Consider the following 19,254-nt stretch of genomic DNA (forward strand, 5'->3'; position numbering starts at 1 on the left):
GTGTTTGGTGGAGGAATAATTAGGTAAATGTTGGCACATAAATTCGGGGGAACAGTGTGAAGACATTAAAAATGACAGTTTTGAACTGTAGAACAAAATTCACAAAACTCAAATGCCCGTGAGCCAGCAGGTGGAGGAAATAGGAGAAGCAGCCTGGTGTAAACTGGTACGGAGGGAGCGGGGAGCGAAAGACAGTGAGAAAACGGAGAGCGCAGAGCGCAGGCCCTGCCTCAAGACGTTCCGTCACAACGGTGAAGAATAATCATAAACCAGAGGAAAATAAAACACGGTGCTGATCAAACGAAACGTGTCATGGGCCTCGTTTTGCCCGCAGGCCTTTAGTTTGTGACCCTAAGATAGGGGCAAAATAAACATCCAGGCGTGGCAATATGATGATAACACTGCACAGATGTGAGGACCGAGGGGAGGTACAGAAAAATGAACGCTGGCCTTGCGGGGAACTTGGCCAAACTACCTGACCCTTTAAGCCTCAGTTTCTTCATCTGTAAAACAGGGATTTTGAAAAACGCCTCCCTCATAAAGCTGTTATAAAGGTTAAGTACATACAAAAGCACCTAGCATGTGGTTAATAAAACTATTCTTCTCCCCCTTCTTTTCCTCATTATTATTTTACTGCTCTCATTATTATTATTTCTCTGGTTTCATACTCCACCATCCTCTTCCCCCTTGTTCTCCTGACTCCAGCCACACCAGCCTTCTCGATATTTCTGCAAGTGTTTTAGCCTCAGGGCCCCAGTTCTCTTTCCAGCCAGTATTGGCCTCCCTTCATGTCTGTCTCTGTCCAAACCAAGCTCCCTGGAGAGGGCTGCCCTGCCCCCATCTTCCTCCATCTCTCACCTGATTTCATTGGTCCTCGTTGCGCTTAGCACCACCTGACATTTTATTCTGTATATATTTTTTAGTTTATCTGTTTATTCTCTACCCTAGAGGGCCAGCTCCCTGAAGGCAGGATTTTGCTTAACTTTTCAATGCTGTATTCACAGTTCTAGAAGGGTACCGGGCACGTAATAAACCTTCAAGAGTTATTTGTTGAATGTTGTTGAACTGAAAAGGTAGAGATATTGAGCCTCGTGTTTTCCCTAAATCCTAGGGTCACCATGTTATTTGTGTAATCGATGATTTAAAAATACGTTTTCTCGCAGGTGATCTCAGTGTGTGACTCTCCTGTATCTTTCCTGACTTGTTTGGCAGATCAGCGGTGCAGAAGCTGGGCGCAGAGGTATTTGAAGAAGTCTACGATTACCTCAAGGGGGCCAGGCGGCAGAATGCCAGCGAAGCCGAGATCCACGCGGCCCTACAGAAAGTGGTGCCTCGGGCCAGCGATTGTTTTGAAGTTGACCAGCTCCTCTACTTTGAGGAGCAGTTGCTGATCACAATGGGAGAAGGGCCCACACGCCAGAACCGTCACAAACAATTGTCAAAAGCAAGCAAGTTCAAGGGGACAAATTTCTGTGAAAATCCATTCAACACATAAACTGGACTCTGTTACGGGAAATGCGTACATAGCTGGAGCTACCATCTTTGCTTTCAACTTCTTATCAAAAGGAAGGACCCCTTTAGAGAGTAGTAAACATGTCTGCCTGTACTCAGAGTCCTGGGCCAGTCAGAGTTGTTTGGTTTATACTCTGGGATAAGCCTAGGGATCAAGTTTGGCTTCCTGAAAAGCATTCCCACACGCGAGTCCTCAGGGCTTCTGGGGGTTGGACCACCATGACGATGGCCTGGGAGAAGCCATCTGCTCTTTCCCATTTCCACTGGGAGGACAGGCTCACTGCCTGACTGCCTGGGGTCACCGTGCTCTGTGACCAGCCTGCTCCTGAAGGTCGTTGGCACTGGCCTCTGACACGGGTGACCTGTTTTTGGTCCACTTTTGCCCTTCCCTGGCTAACAAGCAAGAAGAGCATATATACAAGGACCTGAACTGAAAATCCAAAAAGTGATTCCCTTCTGTGATTTATTCTCCAAACTCATCCACGGAGTATTGACGACTTTATTCTTAATAAATGTATTTTTCATGGTTACAAAATTAATCACCTATTTTATCTTTTCCTCATCCAAAAGTATGTTGGTGAACGTAACAACACATCCATGTAACAATAATTATTACTTAGAGCAGGTGACATTTGGTTTATTTGGCGCCTATTATGCACCAGCACTATGCTCTGTGCTTAAGACTTCAAGGGCCTTACTTCATTGGATCTTCTCACCAATGAGAGAGAGATTATGCCCATCTTTCAGGTAAGCTGCTTAGTCACTCAGCTACCAGAAGCTGAGCTGGGATTTCCCCCCAGGTCTGTCTGATTCCAGCACCACACTCTTGACCACTGCGCATGTGGGTTTTTGACCGAGCAGCTACATCAGAGTTGCTTGAGGAGCTTCTTAAACATACACATTTAAACATACTGTTAAAGAAAAAATTATTCTGACCCTTGTTAAAAGAAGACTTTATTCAGGACTGTTGCAGTAGGGCAGAGAAATGGGGCTCAATTGCAAATATGGCAAAGAAAGCCGGAGATTTATAGCCAAGGGTAGGGTGCACGGCAGGGGTCAGTGGATATAAAGTTACTAAGAGAAGACACCCAGGGTAGGAGAGATTGCTGCTAAACTGACTTAACAGGACTCTTGCTGAAGGCTGGCCAGGGTGATCAGATATCAAGGGTGGGGGATTCTCCTTAAACTGATAGAGCAGGATTCTTGCTAAAATTGGACTCAGCAGGCTGAAGACAGGGCCCAAGGTCAAAGCCTGGTCAAAAGCGGGCTCAGAGGAGCCTGTCTAAAGTTTGGTAGGGGAGAGAATCTTTGTCAATACCCAGCCCCACCCCCTTCCTTTCTCTGGGAAGATAAGAGCCCAATCCTATCTTATGTTACAGAACCACCTGGTGAATCTGGCTCATGGGAGCACCGTTCTGCCTCCTGCTAATGATTGACGTACTGAGAGACAGAGAGGCTGGTTGCCTTATTGACCCATTATGGATGGCGCTTTGCCCCCAGCACGATGCACTGTCTTTTAGACTAGCGTTTCTCAAATTTGAGCATCATAATCACCTGGGGGCTTGTTAAAACACAGATTACAGCATCCATCGCCAGCATTTCTGATTCAATACATCTGGGTGGAGCCTGAGAATGTGTATTTCTAACAAGTTCCCAGGTGACGCTGATGCTCCTGGTATGAGCACTACACTCAGAACCTTTGTTCAAGACCCTTCTTTCTGTTGCCTCTCTTCTCTTGCCTTTGTTTGGAGCAGTAGCTTATCTGCTCTTAGTTGGGGCATAATTCATCTCACAACTCTGAAAGTGGTTTGAGGACTGGGAAGAAGGGCCAAAGACTTCAGATGCTTCACCATGAATACTCTAAAAAGGTGAGGATTGGGAGGAAAAAGTCAAAGTGTGACTAACTTGACCTGAGGGAACCTGATGGGGTCAGTTTAAGGACAAGGAGCATGGCCACTGTGTTCTAAGTCCCATTCCCACCTCTGCCCAGCAACCAAAGGAATCACGGGGTACCCAAGTGAACCCACAACTTCTGCCCAGCTCAAGGGCTAGTGAACACCACTGCTCTGTGTTCCTCAACCCTTTACACCATGGAGAAGTGCTGGGGCAGCATAGATCTCCACTTTGCCTCTTCCCAAAGTGAACGATGCCCATTCTCCCCTCCCCCCCACACAGTGGGGACTTGTTCCTAGCTGGGAGACAAGAGTCACGTTCGTGTTCTCGCAGCCATTGTGTCTGGGGCAGGAAAAACAGCCCTCAGATATTGGCTTCTGGAGGTGGGATCTGAGACTTTGCAGAGTTCTGAACGTTAGCATGTTTCTCAAGTCAAAATCCAAAACCTGTGACTGTTGCCAAGGTAGAACATTGAAAATCAGGTTGCCCAGGGAAACCCAGGATGGATGAAGCATGTGACCACTTTGCTGCTGGGAACAGGCGTGGACATTTCCATCATGTTAACAGGGAAGAGACCTCACTTCCAGGAGGAGCTCCCCATAGCTCCCATGTTCTTTTATAACCAACCAGATTTCGAATGGACCTGGAAGAGGGAACAATAGTAGCGCCAAAGTTAAAAGTTTCTGAATCTCCTTGCTGATGGTTTTCATATTAGAACAGAATTCTTGTGTAAGTTGCTGGGTCTGAAGAGGAAGTAGCTAGATTTTCAAATAGTCTCTACCATCTTTCATAAACAGATAAACATGTCCAGGGAACAACACCCTGGATTTAAGAACGTGTTGTAGGGGAGGAAAGACCTCCCCAACCGTCTTAGTTTCTATGGCTAGGGCCTACAAATTAAACTGACAAAAGACAGATTTACAGGAGAAAAAGCATACAAATTTTATTTGATATTAATATTTTTACATGACATGGGGGGCTTTCTATAAAGAAGCGAAAACCCCAAAGAAGGAGTTAGGCCTGAGAGCTTATATACCATTTTGACAAAAGAGTGATAAATTGGTGGAGAAGTGACAAGACAAAGGAAAAGGGATTTGAGCTCCTAAGGGGGGTAAATTGTGGGAAAGTGACTAGGAAATATATGGGGGTGTTAAAAAACAAAATTCAACTGAGTAAATTTAAAGATCTAATTAGCTTTATTCAACAATTCATGAATCAGGCAGCATCCCATCTAGCAAATAGAAAGGAACTCAGAGGAGATGTACAAGATAGAAGATTTTTATAGGCAAAAGGAGGCAGGACAAGGAAGTTATTAGTGTTACCAATTTCACCCCACTCTGTTGGGACTCCAACCCACACTCGGAGCTCAGAGAAGGGGTCCACGGGTGGGCCTCATACCCACAATCCATCCCTTCCCCAAGAGGGTTCTTTCCTGTTCCGTGTCATGGATTTGAAACAAAACCAAAGCTGAGCGTTCAACAGCACAAGCTTTATTCAATGGCCAAAGAATGGAGAAGCAGAAGCTAAGTTCACAAATCAATTTCTCAGCTCTTGGGGCAATTAAGCTATTGTTATAAGGGGTCAAGGCAGTGAAGGGGAGGAATATTCATAGTTATTCAGAGAAAGGGGCAGGCCTGTCTGGGAAATAGGGTACCACCTCTTTTCTTTCCTTATTTGGTCTGGTGTTTCCTGTCACGGCCACAGTAGGTGTGTTATTTAGTATGGTAATATATTACGATGAACATATAATGAGCTGCAGGGTGTATGTCAGATTAAGTTGGACCACCATGTTGCCTTCAACCAGTTTAAACTGGTCCTGACCACAGGTCTCAGCCATCTTCTCCTTCTTCCCTTTGTGGTTTCCTGTAAGCCAAAGGTAATATGTTAGGCTTGTTCTGAGCAGGTTGTGGTTAATATCTTATGGGGCCAAAAGCCATGGTAACATTACCAAAGAGTGGTTTATTTCAGGCAGAGTCACCTTACCTTGGGGGACAGTGGAGGTCTATCAGGCAGATTTCCTTATTAGTGTTGACCAGGAAATTCCAGACTGACTGGTTAAAGGTCACATTCCTGGGAGAGGTTGAGACTGCAATTAGGTTAGGTATTCAGTCTTCATTTGCTGATGTGGGGCCTAGCACAAGTGACTCCATTTTGGGCCTGTTGTTTCTTTCTTTTTTTTCCCCAAAGATTGGCACCTGAGCTAACGTCTGTTGCCAATCTTCTTTTTATTCTTCTTCTTCTTCTTCTTCTTCTCCCCAAAGCCCCCCATCACATAATTGTATATTCTTGTTGTAGGTCCTTGTGGTTGTGCTATGAGGGATGCTGCCTCAACATGGCATGATGAGCAGTGCCATGTCTGCACCCAGGATCTGAACCAGTGAAACTTAACCATGTGGCCACAGGGCCAGCCCCTGTTGTCTCTTTCCTAACAGGGGAAACTAGTGGAAAATAAGAGTTTATTCAAGTAGGTTTGTTTGTACAGATCAATCTTGGCATTGACACCCCATCTCCAGTGATAAGAATGTTCTCCTCTTCCAGTCCAGGGAAGGTACTTTTCTCATGGGAAATTTATGCTTTTAGGTAGAAAGGGGAAAGGCAGAGAGCTCTTCCAGCATCTGCTGTTTCTTAACTTTCAGCTCAGAATAATCCTTATGGTAAAGTGGCATATTTTGGGGTGGCATATTCTGATCTCCTACAATGTCTAGGAAGATGGGTGCAGACTGAAAACATCTTATCCTCCTGCGATTTGTGCTGTACACCATATCAGGCTTAAAAGAAAGGAAGGCTAGGAGGAAACAGCATTTTGGATCACAGCTCCATGCTGTATAAAAGAAACTCACTCATGTTTACCTTTCATTTGGTTTACTGAGAATGGCGGCACAAGATTTAAGATGAGTAGAAGAAAATACCTTTTAATATTACCATTGGGAAAACGCTTTCTCCTTCAGCCATACTCTGTTAATTTTGGGCAACTCCAACCATGGGTATGAATCACTAACCAAATTGCAAGATGCTGAGTGGAAATTGGCTGAGGAATTAGAGAACTAGGAAGTTGCTTGTTATGAAACAGTCACAGGTATGAGGGAACAAAGGGACCCTGCTAGCTTGCTGCGTTGTAAAAAATATATATATTTCACAAATGCCAATCGACCTTTCTGCTTTCTATTTATGTAGAGGAAATGCCACTAGCTATTTTGGGTGATGCGGAGATAAGGCACACAAAGAAGAGTGATGGAAGTTAATTATTTAATGTATTTGGGGCTGAGGCTGGAGCAGAAGCTCTAGGTGTCTTATGAAAGAGTCCAGCCTCACAGCGGGCTTGGGATAAAGGAGGCTGGCACGATTAAACAGCACCTCAAGGGGGAAACCTTTCACTCCTCTTTCTACATGATGAGATTGCTAACCAATATGTCAGAAGGGAATGGGGCCAGGCCGCCACAATGATAAAAGAACAAAAATGAAAAATGAGGCAAAGAGAAGGAGAAGGGGATGTGTGAGAGAGAGACAGACAGACAGACAGGGAGCAGGGGACAGGAGAGACGGGCGGGGGGAAACACAGTCAAGAATGTTTTAAAATGATCTGCCACAACCCATATAAGGGAAAAATATTGAACCTCATACCAGCTGACTTGGACTCTAGACCCACTCTTGCCATTTACTGTGTGATCCAGGGCAAGTCATTTTCTCTGCATCTTTGTTTCCTGCCTATGTCTAAAGATTGTTGTAAAGAACAGGTAAGATAATGTAACAGGTTGAATCACATGAAATTGCCAATGGGGTTCAGCATAATGTGTGGAAGTGCTTTCAATGCTGTAAGGTGCTCTTGACTTTGGAGAAAATCATTAACTTATTGTCAGGCTGCCTGATCTCCCATCATTGGAGGTTCATTTTTGAAGGCTTCTTTAGGCTTCTGAGACTCTACTACCACCACGCACATGCACTCCAAAAGTAAACACTTTTAGCCATTTTCAGCTAGCACTTGACTAGAAATTCGCTGATAGTCGGCTAAGAGGCCACAAAGAAAGCAGCTCTGAAAAGGCAAGCGAGTGGGCTCTGAGGTCCAGTGTGGCTCCTGTCCAACGCCTCAGCCCATCTTACATTTCATTGACCTGCCTGTGTGACCCCAAAGTAAGCAGCATCCCCAGTACCCTAGGATGCTCAATTCTTCCCAACTTCAGAGAGAAATTCAGAAATGTGGTCTGACAAATATACATTATAAAATAATATATTCATAAATATTCATTAGGAGAACCAGAGTCATTAAAATTTATGCAGAATCGAAAGCTTGACTGCAACAGGAGTGTTTTCAAATTAGATTTGTGGGTTCAGTTTGGGAGACAATCTTTCAGCAGCTAGAAATTTTTTTCTTTCCAAAATATTGTGGCTTTTTCCTGATCTGAAAGATTGAATTTTGGGTTCCAATTCACCCCTCCCTGGACCCCTGTTCCCATGTAACTTTGCGGTTCTTCCCACCCCCTTGGGAGGAGGATATTTCCCTACCCTTTGATTCTGAGTTTGGCCACAGGACTTGTATTGGCTGAGTGGTCACTCAGGAGCGGGAAGCCTGTAGGTGCAGTCGGACATGTTCTCTGCCGCCTCTGCCCTCGCCAGCTGGCCCATCAGTCCCGGGCGGGGCAGGGTGAGAGATGTGGAGCAGAGCCACCCCGCGAACCCATAGGAGTGATACAGTCATCCCAGCCACTGCGGAATAAAGCAGAGCCACTGCAGGCCATCTGCAACCTCCGGAGCCAGAAGCAAATGTTAATTGCTGGATGCTACTCAGGTTTCGTGGTTGCTTATTATGAGGCGTTATTATGGCAATAAGCGAACCAATATACCTTTCTTCTCCTGACTTCACTCTCTTTCTACACCTCCTTTTAACAATTTTTATCAAATCCTCGGACTCCGTTCTTTTTGGCATTGATTTTCATAAATATGGGGGTGGGGAAATTCACTTCTGATTAAATGATTATGTGGATTCTCAGAAAAAAATGTGGATACCCTTTTTTCAAAATGGCTCAGGTGAACCACGAACTCTGTCCTTCCTGGCTTTCAGCATGTTTCCAGGCAACGCCGCACAGGAGCATGGAGCCTACAGAGACCATCTCTTCTGCAGACGTGGTCTAACTCGCCTTTGGATTTTAGCTCAACGTGTATTGAGTTCCCATCCCGTATCAGGCACCAAGTTTAGGCACGCAATTTTGAACGATCCATCAGGCAATAGCAACAACCTAAGTGTCTGTTGACGGATGAGTGGGTAAAGGATATGTGATATATTTACAAGATACACAACAGAATATTATTCAGCCTTTAAAAAGAAGGAAATCTTGCCATTTGCAACAACGTGGGTGAACCTGGAGGACATTATGCAAAATGAAGTAAGTCAGACACAGAAAGACAAACACTGTATGACCTCACTGACCTGTGGAATCTTAAAAAGCTGAACTCATAAAAGCAGAGAGTACAGCAGTGGTTGCCAGGGGCTGGGGGTGGGAGAAATAGGGAGATGTTGGTAAAAGGGTACAAAGTTTACTTCTACAGGATGAATAAGTTCTGGTGATCTAATGTATAGCATGGTGGCTGTAGTTAATAGTAATAATGTCTTATTGTATACTTGAAATTTGCTAAGAAAGTAGATCTTAAGTGTTCTCATCAGACACATAAAAAATGGTAACTATGTGAGGTGATGGACATGTTAATTAGCTTGATTGTAGTAATCCTTTCACAATGTGTGTATATATATATCAAAACATGTTGTACACCTAAGTATATACAACTTTTATTTGTCAATTATACCTTAATAAAGCTGGACAAAAAAATTCACCAGGCAGTAAGAGAGAGGAAAAGATCTTGTAGGCATAAAGAACTCAAAGAATGATGACACAGCCTTGTGGATTCTGGAAATTTGAAATCTTACTGTGCTGGTGGTACGTAAAGTGTGTGAGTGTCTATGTCGGTTTGAGAGGAAGGTGTGGTAGCCAGCGTCCAAGATGGCCCCCAATGATCCTCACCTCTGGTATTCCTGCTCTGTGTAGTTCCCCCTCACATTGCAGGGGGGGGGGGGGGGGGGGGGGGGGGGGCCAGTGTGACCAATAGAATACTGTAGAGGTGGTCATGTATGACTTCTGAGACTAGGTCATAAAATACATGGATTCCATCTTGCTTTCTCTTGGATCACTCGCTCTGAAGGAAGCTGGCCACCATGTCATAAGGACACTCAAACAACCCTATGGAGAGATTTACATGGCATGAAACAGGTTTATGCCAACAGCCAGGACTAACTTCCAGCCATGTCAGTGAGCCACCTGGGAAGCAAATTCTCCAGCCCTAGTCAAGCCTTCATTCGACTGCAGCCTTTGCTGACATATGGACTAAAACCTCGTAAGAAACCTTGGGCCAGAACCATCCAGTTAAGCCATTCCTTAATTTCTGATCCACAGACACTGAGAAATAAGAAGTGTTATTGTTGTATTAAGCCACTACAGTTTACAATATGTTTTGGCAGCAGATCACTAAAGCAGAAGTCAAAGCTCAGATCTGAGCTGCTGAGTTGGCCCTGCTGTATCCTGCAGCAGGAGTCGCCCCTGAAGAGGTATCGACAGTGCATGACTTCTAGGGGTATCAGGAAACTGTGTGGAGGGCAGGTTTGAAGAGGGTGAGACTGGAGGCAGTGAGGGGGAGAAGTCCTGGTGAGAAAAGATGAAGGCCTGACTTTCACCTGATGAAGTCAGGCCACTGAGAGGGGAGATGATGAGAGGGAAGCGAGAGAAGTGAGGACTGACTGGGCTGGGGTGAAGGAGTTGTCTGGGAGGACTCCTAGGTTTCCAGCATGGGTGACTGGACAGGCAGTGGGACATTCACAGAGCTGGGGACACAAGAGATGCAGATGAGGTGGAGAAATACTGAGTTTGTTCCTGGGGGTGGTGGGGTTGAGGCGCTTGTGGGGCATTCAGGGGAAGGGGTCCAGGCATGAAGCTGGAGGTGTCTGAAAAGTTCTGTCTTTATGGTGAAATGGATCCACCTAAAGAGCTCCAGACAGCTTGGCGGTGGGTATTTTTGATGCTGGACCTGCACAGAACCAAGAACAGGTCTGGCTTATATGGAATGCCGCCTCCTTTAAGGCTGCTGGATATGACCAGGTATGTGAATGCCTAAAAATAATAACAACAGCATCTAGCCCTTTCTCTGCTGGTGGCAGCTTCTACCCGCTCCCCATTGTCTATTCTTCAAAATGAGCAGATTTCAACCTTTGCATTTCAAACACCTGGAAAAGCTTACGGGGATTAAGTGGAATGATTGAAAACTTCCTGGCAGATGGTAGATGTTAGACGCAGTCTTCTTTCTGCCTAAAAAGTGAGCCTGGACCCCTACCTGCCGCTCCCTCTCCTGTCTGTGAAAAGGTTTGCGAAATGCAAAGCTTTATTCAAATGTAAATTATAACCTTTACCTTTAACTTCATAAGAAGTCAAAGATCTTTTTATTTTCAACTTTTTACTATGGAAAACATCAAACTATATAAAATAAAGAGAATAATATAATAAGCTCTTGTTATGGAACCATTACTCAGCTTCAAAAATGATCAATTCATGGCTAATCTTATTTTATTTATACTCTCACCCACTATCTTTTTCTGGATTATTTTTATCATATCATTCATAAATATTTCAGCATGCATCTCTAAAAGATAAAGAAAAATTTTTAAAAAGCCACAACACTATTCTTAAACTTAAAAGTTTATCAATAATTTCTATATATCAAATATCCAGTCTGTATTCATATTACCCCACGATCTAACCTCTTTGAGTTTGTTCTTCAAATTAGGATCCAAATAAAGCACAGCTGCTTCAAATGATCTGTCTCCTCTAGCGCCTTCCATGTAGAGATTCTGCCTCCATCTCTTTTTCCTCTTGAAATTCACTTATTGAAGAAACCAGGGCATTTGTCTTATAGAGTTTCCTTCAGTCTAGCTTTTACTGATTGCATCTTCCTGATTTTTTAAAAACAAACTTTATTTTTTAAAAGTTTTAGATTACAGAAAAAATTGGGAAGATAGTACAGACGGTTCCCATTTGGTCCATCCAGTTTCCCCTATTATTAATCTATTATTATTCTTACATTAGTATGGTATATTTGTTACAATAATGGGCCAATATCAATATGTTATTATTAATCAAAGTCCATATTTTATTCAGATTTCCTTATTTTTATCTAATGTCCTTTTTCTGATCCAGGATCCCACCTAGGATACCCCATTACATTTAGTCATCATGACTCAGGGTCCTCTTTGTTGTGACAGTTTCTCAGACTCTCCTCATATCTGATGACCTTAACAGTTTGGAGGCGTGCTGGGCAGGCATTTTGTAGACCGCCCCTCCACTGAGATTTGTTTAATGCTTTTCTCATGATTAGACCACAGTTAGGTCATTTTGGGAGGAAGACCACTGACATTAAGTACCATATTCATCACATCATGTCAAGGGTGTAGACTAGCAACATGACTTAGCACAGTTGATGTTGACCTTGACCACATGGCTAAGGTGTCAGATTTCTTCACAAAGTTACAAAGCTGACCCCCTCCCCCATCTTTCCATACTGTCCTCTTGGGAAGGAAGCCGCTGTCGACAGCCCTCGCTGAAGGAGTGGGCAGTTATGTGCCACCTCTTTGAGGGCAGACTATCTACTTTATTTCAAATGCCTCTGCGGGGAGATTTGTCTCTTCCCCCTCACTTATTTACTTATTCATTATTTCTATCACTATGGACCTGTAGTATGTTTTCTAGACTTTGGGTTATAATCCAATACTGCTTTATTTTGTTGCTCACATTGTTTCAGCTTTGGCTATTGCGAACTCTGTCAGTTGGCTCCTGTGTCCCTGTCCCTTTGACCTACTCCCATCAATATGGGTTTTTTTCCTTTTCATTTAAAAAAATTTAGGAGGGTGCATTTCCTTGCTTTCTGATATCACAAGACGCTCCAGGCTCATCTTGTATCCATCATGTATATTTCCTGCCCCAGTGCTAGAATCAGCCATTTCTCCAAGGAGTCCTTGGTTCCTTTACTGGAAAATTGTATTAGAAATCAAGATCTGGGCACTACGTGTGCTTGTTGCTACTGCGGCATCATTGCTTTTAGGCCCTCAGTTGACAGAGCAAGGAAATATATGTGTACACTAAGCCTTCTGTATACACATATCTGTAAATATTTCTATATGTAACCATCTATATCTAATTAAGCTAAACACAAATTCATACTGATGTTTCCAACTCTAATCCACTACCAAATGGATCATTCTAGCTTCTTCCTGATAATTAAAAAAGATGTTGTTTTGTATTTCTTATAAAACGGTAGTTAGACCCAGATTCAAATTCATTTTCTTTGGCAAGAATATTTCATAGGAGATGGTATATTCTTCCATCATGAACTGTAAAATATCTGGTTATCCCTGAAATCAGAAATCCCAAGAGTCCGTTGCACCCCTATGTTCATCGCAGCATTATTTACAATAGCCAAGACGTGGAACTGACCTACATGCCCAGAAACTGATGATTGGATAAAGAAGATATGGTATATATACACAATGGAATACTACTCAGCCATAAAAAAGACAAAATTGGCCCATTCGCAGCAACGTGGATGGACCTCAAGGGTATTATGTTAAGCGAAATAAGCCAGTCAGAGAAAGACGAACTCTATATGACTCCACTCATAGGTGGAAGTTAACATATTGACAAGGAGATCTAATCGGTGGTTACCAGGGACAAGGGGGGGTGGGAGGAGGGCACAAAGGGGGAAGAGGTGTACCCACAACATGACTAACAATAATGTACAACTGAAATCTCACAAGGTTGTAAATCTATCATAACATTAATAAAAAAAAGCAAAAAAAAAATATCTGGTTATCTTTTAGTGATGTTAGGAGCCACTGATGATGATTCCTTAGGATCTAGTAAGTCTTTAAAGTTTAAAAAATAGTAAAATTTTGATTGGCTCCGTCTTTCTTCTTAGATTAACTGGAATACTCTGTAGAAAGGGAAACTTCCCTTCATCAACTATTTGGTAGCCCTGAGGCAGGGGCCATATACAAAAGACAGGAGAATGGCTCGATTCTTTTCCTCAGTATTTTCAAAAAATGAATTCATTCCCTAGCATCCTCTGAGGCTGACCACTGAGTTACTTTCAGTTTTGAAAACTGTTATGAACTTGGAGTAGCTCTTAAGGCACATGGCATCACTCACTGGTCACCTCCAGCCTTGATCCTGGGCCATCTGCCTCAGGGTGGTGGGATGACGGGGTAGGAGGTGCAAAGAGGCTGGGTTCCTCCAGTAGAGGGAAAGAGCAGTTTGGAAAGGGATGGTAAGGTTATGGTCTTGAGGGCTTCCGTATTCATTCATCCTGAAAAAGCTCTGGTCTCCAAAGTCATTAATTCTTGTATAGCTGTTGCCTTGGTTTCATAGAGTTCTTCACGTTGCATTAGAAATAGCTGAATCTATCTTCAAAAGCTTCTTCAAGCAACCAGGAAAGAAAAATACAACAGCCTGAAGCTCCAGAAAGCACACCTTTGACCCTAAATCCTTCAAAGAAGCCCATCTAGGAGAGAAACCAAGTCACCTTTGGAATGTTAGGGTAAGGGTTAGGGCACTGGTTCTCAACTCTGGTTGCTTATCAGAGTCACTTGAAACATTTAAAAACCATCTATGCCTCAGCATCACTGCCGGAGATTCTGATTCAATTGGTCTGGGTGGGCCTCTGGAATTGGTAGTTTTATGACCTTTTTGCAAGGTGATTCCAATGTTTAACCAGAGCCATTTCCAAGCCTCCAGAACTCTAACAGGCTCATGAGTTGTGTCACATTTATGGTATCATCACCTTGATCCAGCTGCCTGATGTCAGTAGATGCCATCTCTGCCATGTTACTCAGAAGACTAAGCTAGGAAGGATGATGCCAGGGACGTCTCACTCTCCCCTTGGGATGCTGACGCCTGAGGAGCGTGGCTGAGTTCCAAATCGCAGGTCTCTATCACCGCCTTCTATCCCCACCCTGAACTCTAAGGATGGCTACATTTACTCTGTGCTCGGCACGCTCTAAGTGCTTTAAACCTCTCAATATGACTCTCAGTGTGAGGCAGTCTACACAGAGTGCAGAGCCTGAGAAAAGGTGGGGAAAACTTGGTCTGGGGTGAAGGATCTTGAATCCTATTCCTCCACCTCCCTTCACAGCTCAGTGGTCTGAGAGCGTGTGAAGGAAAAGTCTAGAAAGCCTTAAGCACTTCTTTTACCTCTGACCCCTCCTCACTCTCCTTTCTGTGCCCGCAGAGTTTCACTTACAGCTCTTTCCTCACTCAGCCCTTGCCCCTCAACTCTCGTCGGTCATACCTATCCTATGATCACACCTATCCTATCCGTTGCCTATCGCCATCTCCAATTCCTAGCTAAAACTACACTTATCATTGACCACCCACCTCCTACGATGCCCATCTCAGAAAATGACACAGCCATCCACCCAGACTAGAAACTCTGACCTTATCCTAGCACAATTCTCCCCCAACAGTCAGCCAGCATTGAGTCCCCTCAATTCCACCACTGGGGATAGCTGTTACACAGGTCGATCCTCTCCATTCACCATGGCTCGAGGACAGGCCACGGCTCTGAAGCCAACTCTTGCCTCGTTTCCTTTCTAACCCTCACCTCAGCCTCCGTGCCTCGTGTACCAGCCAGACCAAACCAGACGTAGTTCCCTGAACGCTCCATGTGGTTCCTCCGGCTCCCAGGACTCATCCCTAATTAAATCCCGCTCAAGCTATAAACCCTTAGGTGCGTCCCAGCTCTCCCACCCGCTCGGGAAGTCCTAGCGGGAACGGACTGTGACATAAGCATTTTCGACCTGCTTCCCTCCAGGTCCAGGGCGCTCGCCCCACCTTCAGCCCCGCCCCGGCCCGAGGCCCAACCCGGAGGAAGCTTTCTGCCTCCACTAGCGTCCCACGGCCATTCAACGGGCTGCAAGCCCCGCCCTGATTGGCTGCTGCCCGCCAGTTGCCGCGCCCCGCCCTGCCCTCACGCACCTCGGTTCCGCCCCTGGGCCCTGCAGGGATTGGTCCTGGCGGCCCCGCCCACGAGACGACGCGGGTCGTCGGGACAGCAGTGGGGAGCGCCTCGGGCCATGGCCGGTGTGCGCAGGCTCCAGCTGGAGGAGGCCCTGGCTCTGGGGTCTGAGTGGCGGCACGCGTGCCACGCGCTGCTCTACGCGCCGGACCCGGGGCTGCTCTTCGGCCGCATCCCGCTGCGTTATGCCGTACTGGTGAGGAGGGGCGCGCCCGGCCACTCCCCGGCCCCTCCCTGCCACCTCCCCCGGGCGCCCCCGGCAATCCGTGCTCCCCTCTCCCGCAGATGCAGATGCGCTTTGATGGGCGCCTGGGCTTCCCCGGCGGCTTGGTGAACAGGCAGGACGGCAGCCTGGAGGATGGGCTGAACCGCGAGCTGAGCGAGGAGCTGGGCGAGGCTGCGGCCGCCTTCCGGGTGGAGCGCACCGACTACCGCAGCTCGCACGTCGGGTCCGGGCCGCACGTCGTGGCCCACTTCTATGCCAAGCTCCTGACCCTGGAACAGCTGACTGCAGTGGAGATTGGCGCACCGCGCGCCAAGGACCACGGGCTGGAGGTGGGGTTAGCCCGGGAACCCCACCCCCATGTCCTCCCTGGCCCCAACAGCCTCTCCCCCAATTTCCCAGTGTAGTTGGGGTCTTGGTCTTCTTTCATCTGGGTAACTGACCACAGCCAACCTGCTCTGCCGGCGAAGGTCTCTCCCCTCTCACCCCTTTACTGGCCTCTGCAGCTGTCTTTTTAGAACACACCCATCCAAGTCTCCCTTCCGCTCCCCATTGATAATGGCCAGGCCTTGACCCTAGCCTGGCCATTTTTCTTGGGTAGGAGATTCGGCCTGATACCTTGTGGGGAAACCTTGGCACTTAGGCTAGGGCAGTAGGGGGACAGATTGTGTATGGAGGTGGTCCTCAGACTTTGGCAGGTGTCAGAATCGTCTGGTAGGCTTATTAAACAGGATTGCTGGCCCCGCTCCCAGAAATGCTGGTTCAGTGCGGGAGGGAAGTAAGGACCTGAGAATTTGCATTTTTCAAAAGTTCCTAAATGGTGCTGATATGGCTGATCTGGGTACCATATTTTAAGAACTCCTGGTCTAGGGCCAAGCATGCATGCTGGAGGCAGGAGCCACTAAAGGTTTAGTGATGTGGGAAGGGGTCGCATTTATGGAGCAGGGTAGCATGGCTTGGGGGTCGCATTTGTGGAGCAGGGTAGCATGGCTTGGCTCATTCATCTGCAGAGAGCTGGACCCACTAGGCTGTGTTAAGGTATGAGTCCCTGGGCCTAGTTCTGTTGTAATTAGGAGTGAGGCCTCTGATCTGGAAAGTTCTGGCTGGGATGAGCTACCGGGATTTCCAGTGTCTCCTGTCTCCTTCCTTTCACAGGTGCTGGGCCTGGTGCGGGTTCCCCTGTATACCCTGCGGGATGGTGTGGGAGGCCTGCCCGCCTTCTTGGAGAATTCCTTTATTGGAACTGCACGGGAGCAGCTGCTGGAAGCCCTCAAGGACTTGGGACTGGTAGAGTCTGGTTCTCTCTCGAAGGCTGCAGGCCGTAGGATCTCAGCCCCTCCCTAGAGGCAGCCCTCATGGACCCATGCTGAGCTCAGGACACTGGTATTGGGGAGAGGGGGGAGGAAAAAGGGAATGTTTTCCCTTCTGGGCCTGGGCCTGACAGATGATAACAGATTAAAAAGATGTTTGTACAGTATGTTCTGAGCAGAGGGCTCCCCTAGCAACTCACGGCGTCAGGGGCAAAAATCTGCAGCTCATCCCAGGGGCCCTGGCAAATTCTCAGAGCCTGCCTCCTCCCTGTACAATTGCACACACACAATCTGGCAGCCCCCACACATGTGACAGCCTGTGCCCTCACACAAGCTGGCACCTCCCCACCCCCACTCCCCGCCCCACCATCTCCAGTTTAATCAGGAAGTGGCATGTCACTATACCCATCTCCTTGCTAGGGAGGAGTGTCTGGACCAGGGAAAGGTCTCTTCCCACACTCCTGCATGGCTGTTCTCCAGGGTCTAGCCCACCCATGCTTGTTGAGACAGAGAAGCAGAGGACCCTTTTTCCCCCCGAAGGTGATTGCATCCTTGTCTGGGGGTTTCAGTATACCCCTGAAAGGTGGTAGAGGGTCCTAACCAGCCCCCTGCCCTCTTCTCCTGAAACTGAGTAGGAGTGAGGAAATGGCTTGGTCTCCTTGGAGTGACCTTGAACTTGAGACTTCTAAGTCCTGGTGCATCTCCTCCAGGGCTTTCATCTTTGGGATGCCATAGACTCTGGGGACATCAGGAAACTGACTCAGCCCTGGTGAAGTCCTGCCCTGACAAAAAGAGCCTCCTAGTAAAGAAAGGCTTATGCTGGGCCTCCAGGCCCTTCACTTCTCTCAACAAGTAATCCATACGATGTACTGGAAGTCTAAAGATGACAGAGCCATTGGCCTTGCTCTCCATGGGTCAGGAAACTTGTTCTTAAAAGGCAAATGGTAAATATTTTAGGCTTTGTGGGCCACATGGTCCTTGTAGCAACTGCTTAACTCTGCCATGTCAGAAGGAGCAAGCGACAATACATAAATAAATGGGTGTGGCTGTGTTCCAATAAAACTCTATCTAATAAAGGAGCTAGCCAGCCTGTGGGCCATAGTTTGCCAACTCCTGCTCTAGAGAAGAAGATAAGTGATAATTTTAATGATGATGTCTACTTATGTACTTTATTTATGTCTGTGTTAAGAAGGAAATAAAGAAAGGATTGGTACAGGTCCTGCCATGACATTTTTGCTTTTAGTTAAGGTGGTCTGGAAGGGCCCTCTAAAGAGCATTTAAACTCAAGGATGAGAAGGATGTAGCCAGGTAGGTGTGTGGGAAGAGTGTTCTAGGAAGTAGCATGTGTTAAGGCCCTGAGGAAGAATCTTGACATTATCCCAAAACAAAGCTATGGGAATTGGATTCCTTTTCTCAGTTGGGGGAGGTGGGCAGGGGAGTAAACAAAGAATTTGCAGTCATCTTTAGTTTACCAGAGCATGGTCTAGAAATGGAAAAAGGCCAGCATAATTAGACTACAGGAAGCGAGGGGAGGTGAAGCTGGAGAGGCAGGCAGGAGCTAGATGTACAGAGCATTATAGACCATGGTGAGGGGCTGGTGGTGTGTGGAGTGCGGACTGGAAGGGGAGAGGAGAGGAAGTGGGAGACGGGAAGCTGCCACAGTAGTGCACGTGGGAGGTGTGCGATCTGGGCCAGGGTGGCCGCGGAGGTGGAGAGAAATGGATGCGGTTGAGAGAGATGGTGGTGGTGTCATTGACAGGACCTCTGATGGACTGGTTAGAGGGTAGGGAGAGGGAAAAGAGGATTCAAGGATGACTTTTGGTTTATGTGTTGAGTTATTCAAGTTGTGGATGAAGGAAAAGCCTGGGTTGTGGGGGACAAACTTTTGCAGGGGACAGAATCAAGGTCATTTTGGGCTTGCTGAGACAAATTTGAGATAAAGATGGTGTAGTAATTTATGAGGCTGGATGAGGTCATCCAGGGAGAGAGAAGAGAGAAGAGGACTTGGACGGGGCCCTGAGGAAGCCCAGCCCTAAGAGGTTGGGGAAGGGGCAGGACAAGTTACAGAGGACCAGCAGTGGAGAGGAAGCTGCTTTAAGGAAGCGGACTATCCCAAGTGCTTATGAGAGTTTCGGTAAAATGAGGGCCTAAGTGTCCATTGGATTCGGTAGCGTGAGGTTTTCTTTGACCTTGATGGGAGCAGTTTAAGCAAAGGAT

The 19,254-nt window shown here is 46.4% G+C and overlaps 2 protein-coding genes and 1 long non-coding RNA gene across 13 annotated transcripts in view; 2 read left to right on the forward strand and 1 right to left on the reverse strand.

Moving 5' to 3' along the window:
• Positions 1-2,029, forward strand: part of NEK11 (NIMA related kinase 11) — a 245,575-nt gene extending 243,546 nt beyond the window's left edge. For 10 of the 11 annotated variants that reach the window (XM_046678210.1, XM_046678158.1, XM_046678183.1 and 7 more), the window contains one exon: positions 1,213-2,029. In XM_046678210.1, the coding sequence (XP_046534166.1) occupies positions 1,213-1,391 (179 nt within the window). In that variant the 3' untranslated portion in view covers positions 1,392-2,029. The remainder of the gene's footprint in view (positions 1-1,212) is intronic. The other variant, XM_046678237.1, reaches the window with a different exon arrangement.
• Positions 2,030-4,746: 2,717 nt separating this feature from the next.
• Positions 4,747-15,226, reverse strand: LOC124229836 (uncharacterized). The gene is made up of 3 exons (XR_006886006.1): positions 15,091-15,226; positions 5,389-5,475; positions 4,747-5,268 (listed from the first exon to the last, which is right to left on the reverse strand). It is a non-coding gene; the product is annotated as an uncharacterized LOC124229836 (long non-coding RNA).
• Positions 15,227-15,517: 291 nt separating this feature from the next.
• Positions 15,518-18,252, forward strand: NUDT16 (nudix hydrolase 16). Its single transcript, XM_046645313.1, has 3 exons — positions 15,518-15,700; positions 15,790-16,059; positions 16,883-18,252. The coding sequence occupies exons 1-3, from the start codon at positions 15,563-15,565 to the stop codon at positions 17,069-17,071; spliced, it is 597 nt and encodes a 198-aa protein (XP_046501269.1). The 5' UTR covers positions 15,518-15,562; the 3' UTR covers positions 17,072-18,252.
• The last annotated feature ends 1,002 nt before the right edge of the window (positions 18,253-19,254 follow it).

The sequence above is a fragment of the Equus quagga genome, chromosome 1, assembly GCF_021613505.1.
Source record: "Equus quagga isolate Etosha38 chromosome 1, UCLA_HA_Equagga_1.0, whole genome shotgun sequence".
NCBI lineage: Eukaryota > Metazoa > Chordata > Mammalia > Perissodactyla > Equidae > Equus > Equus quagga.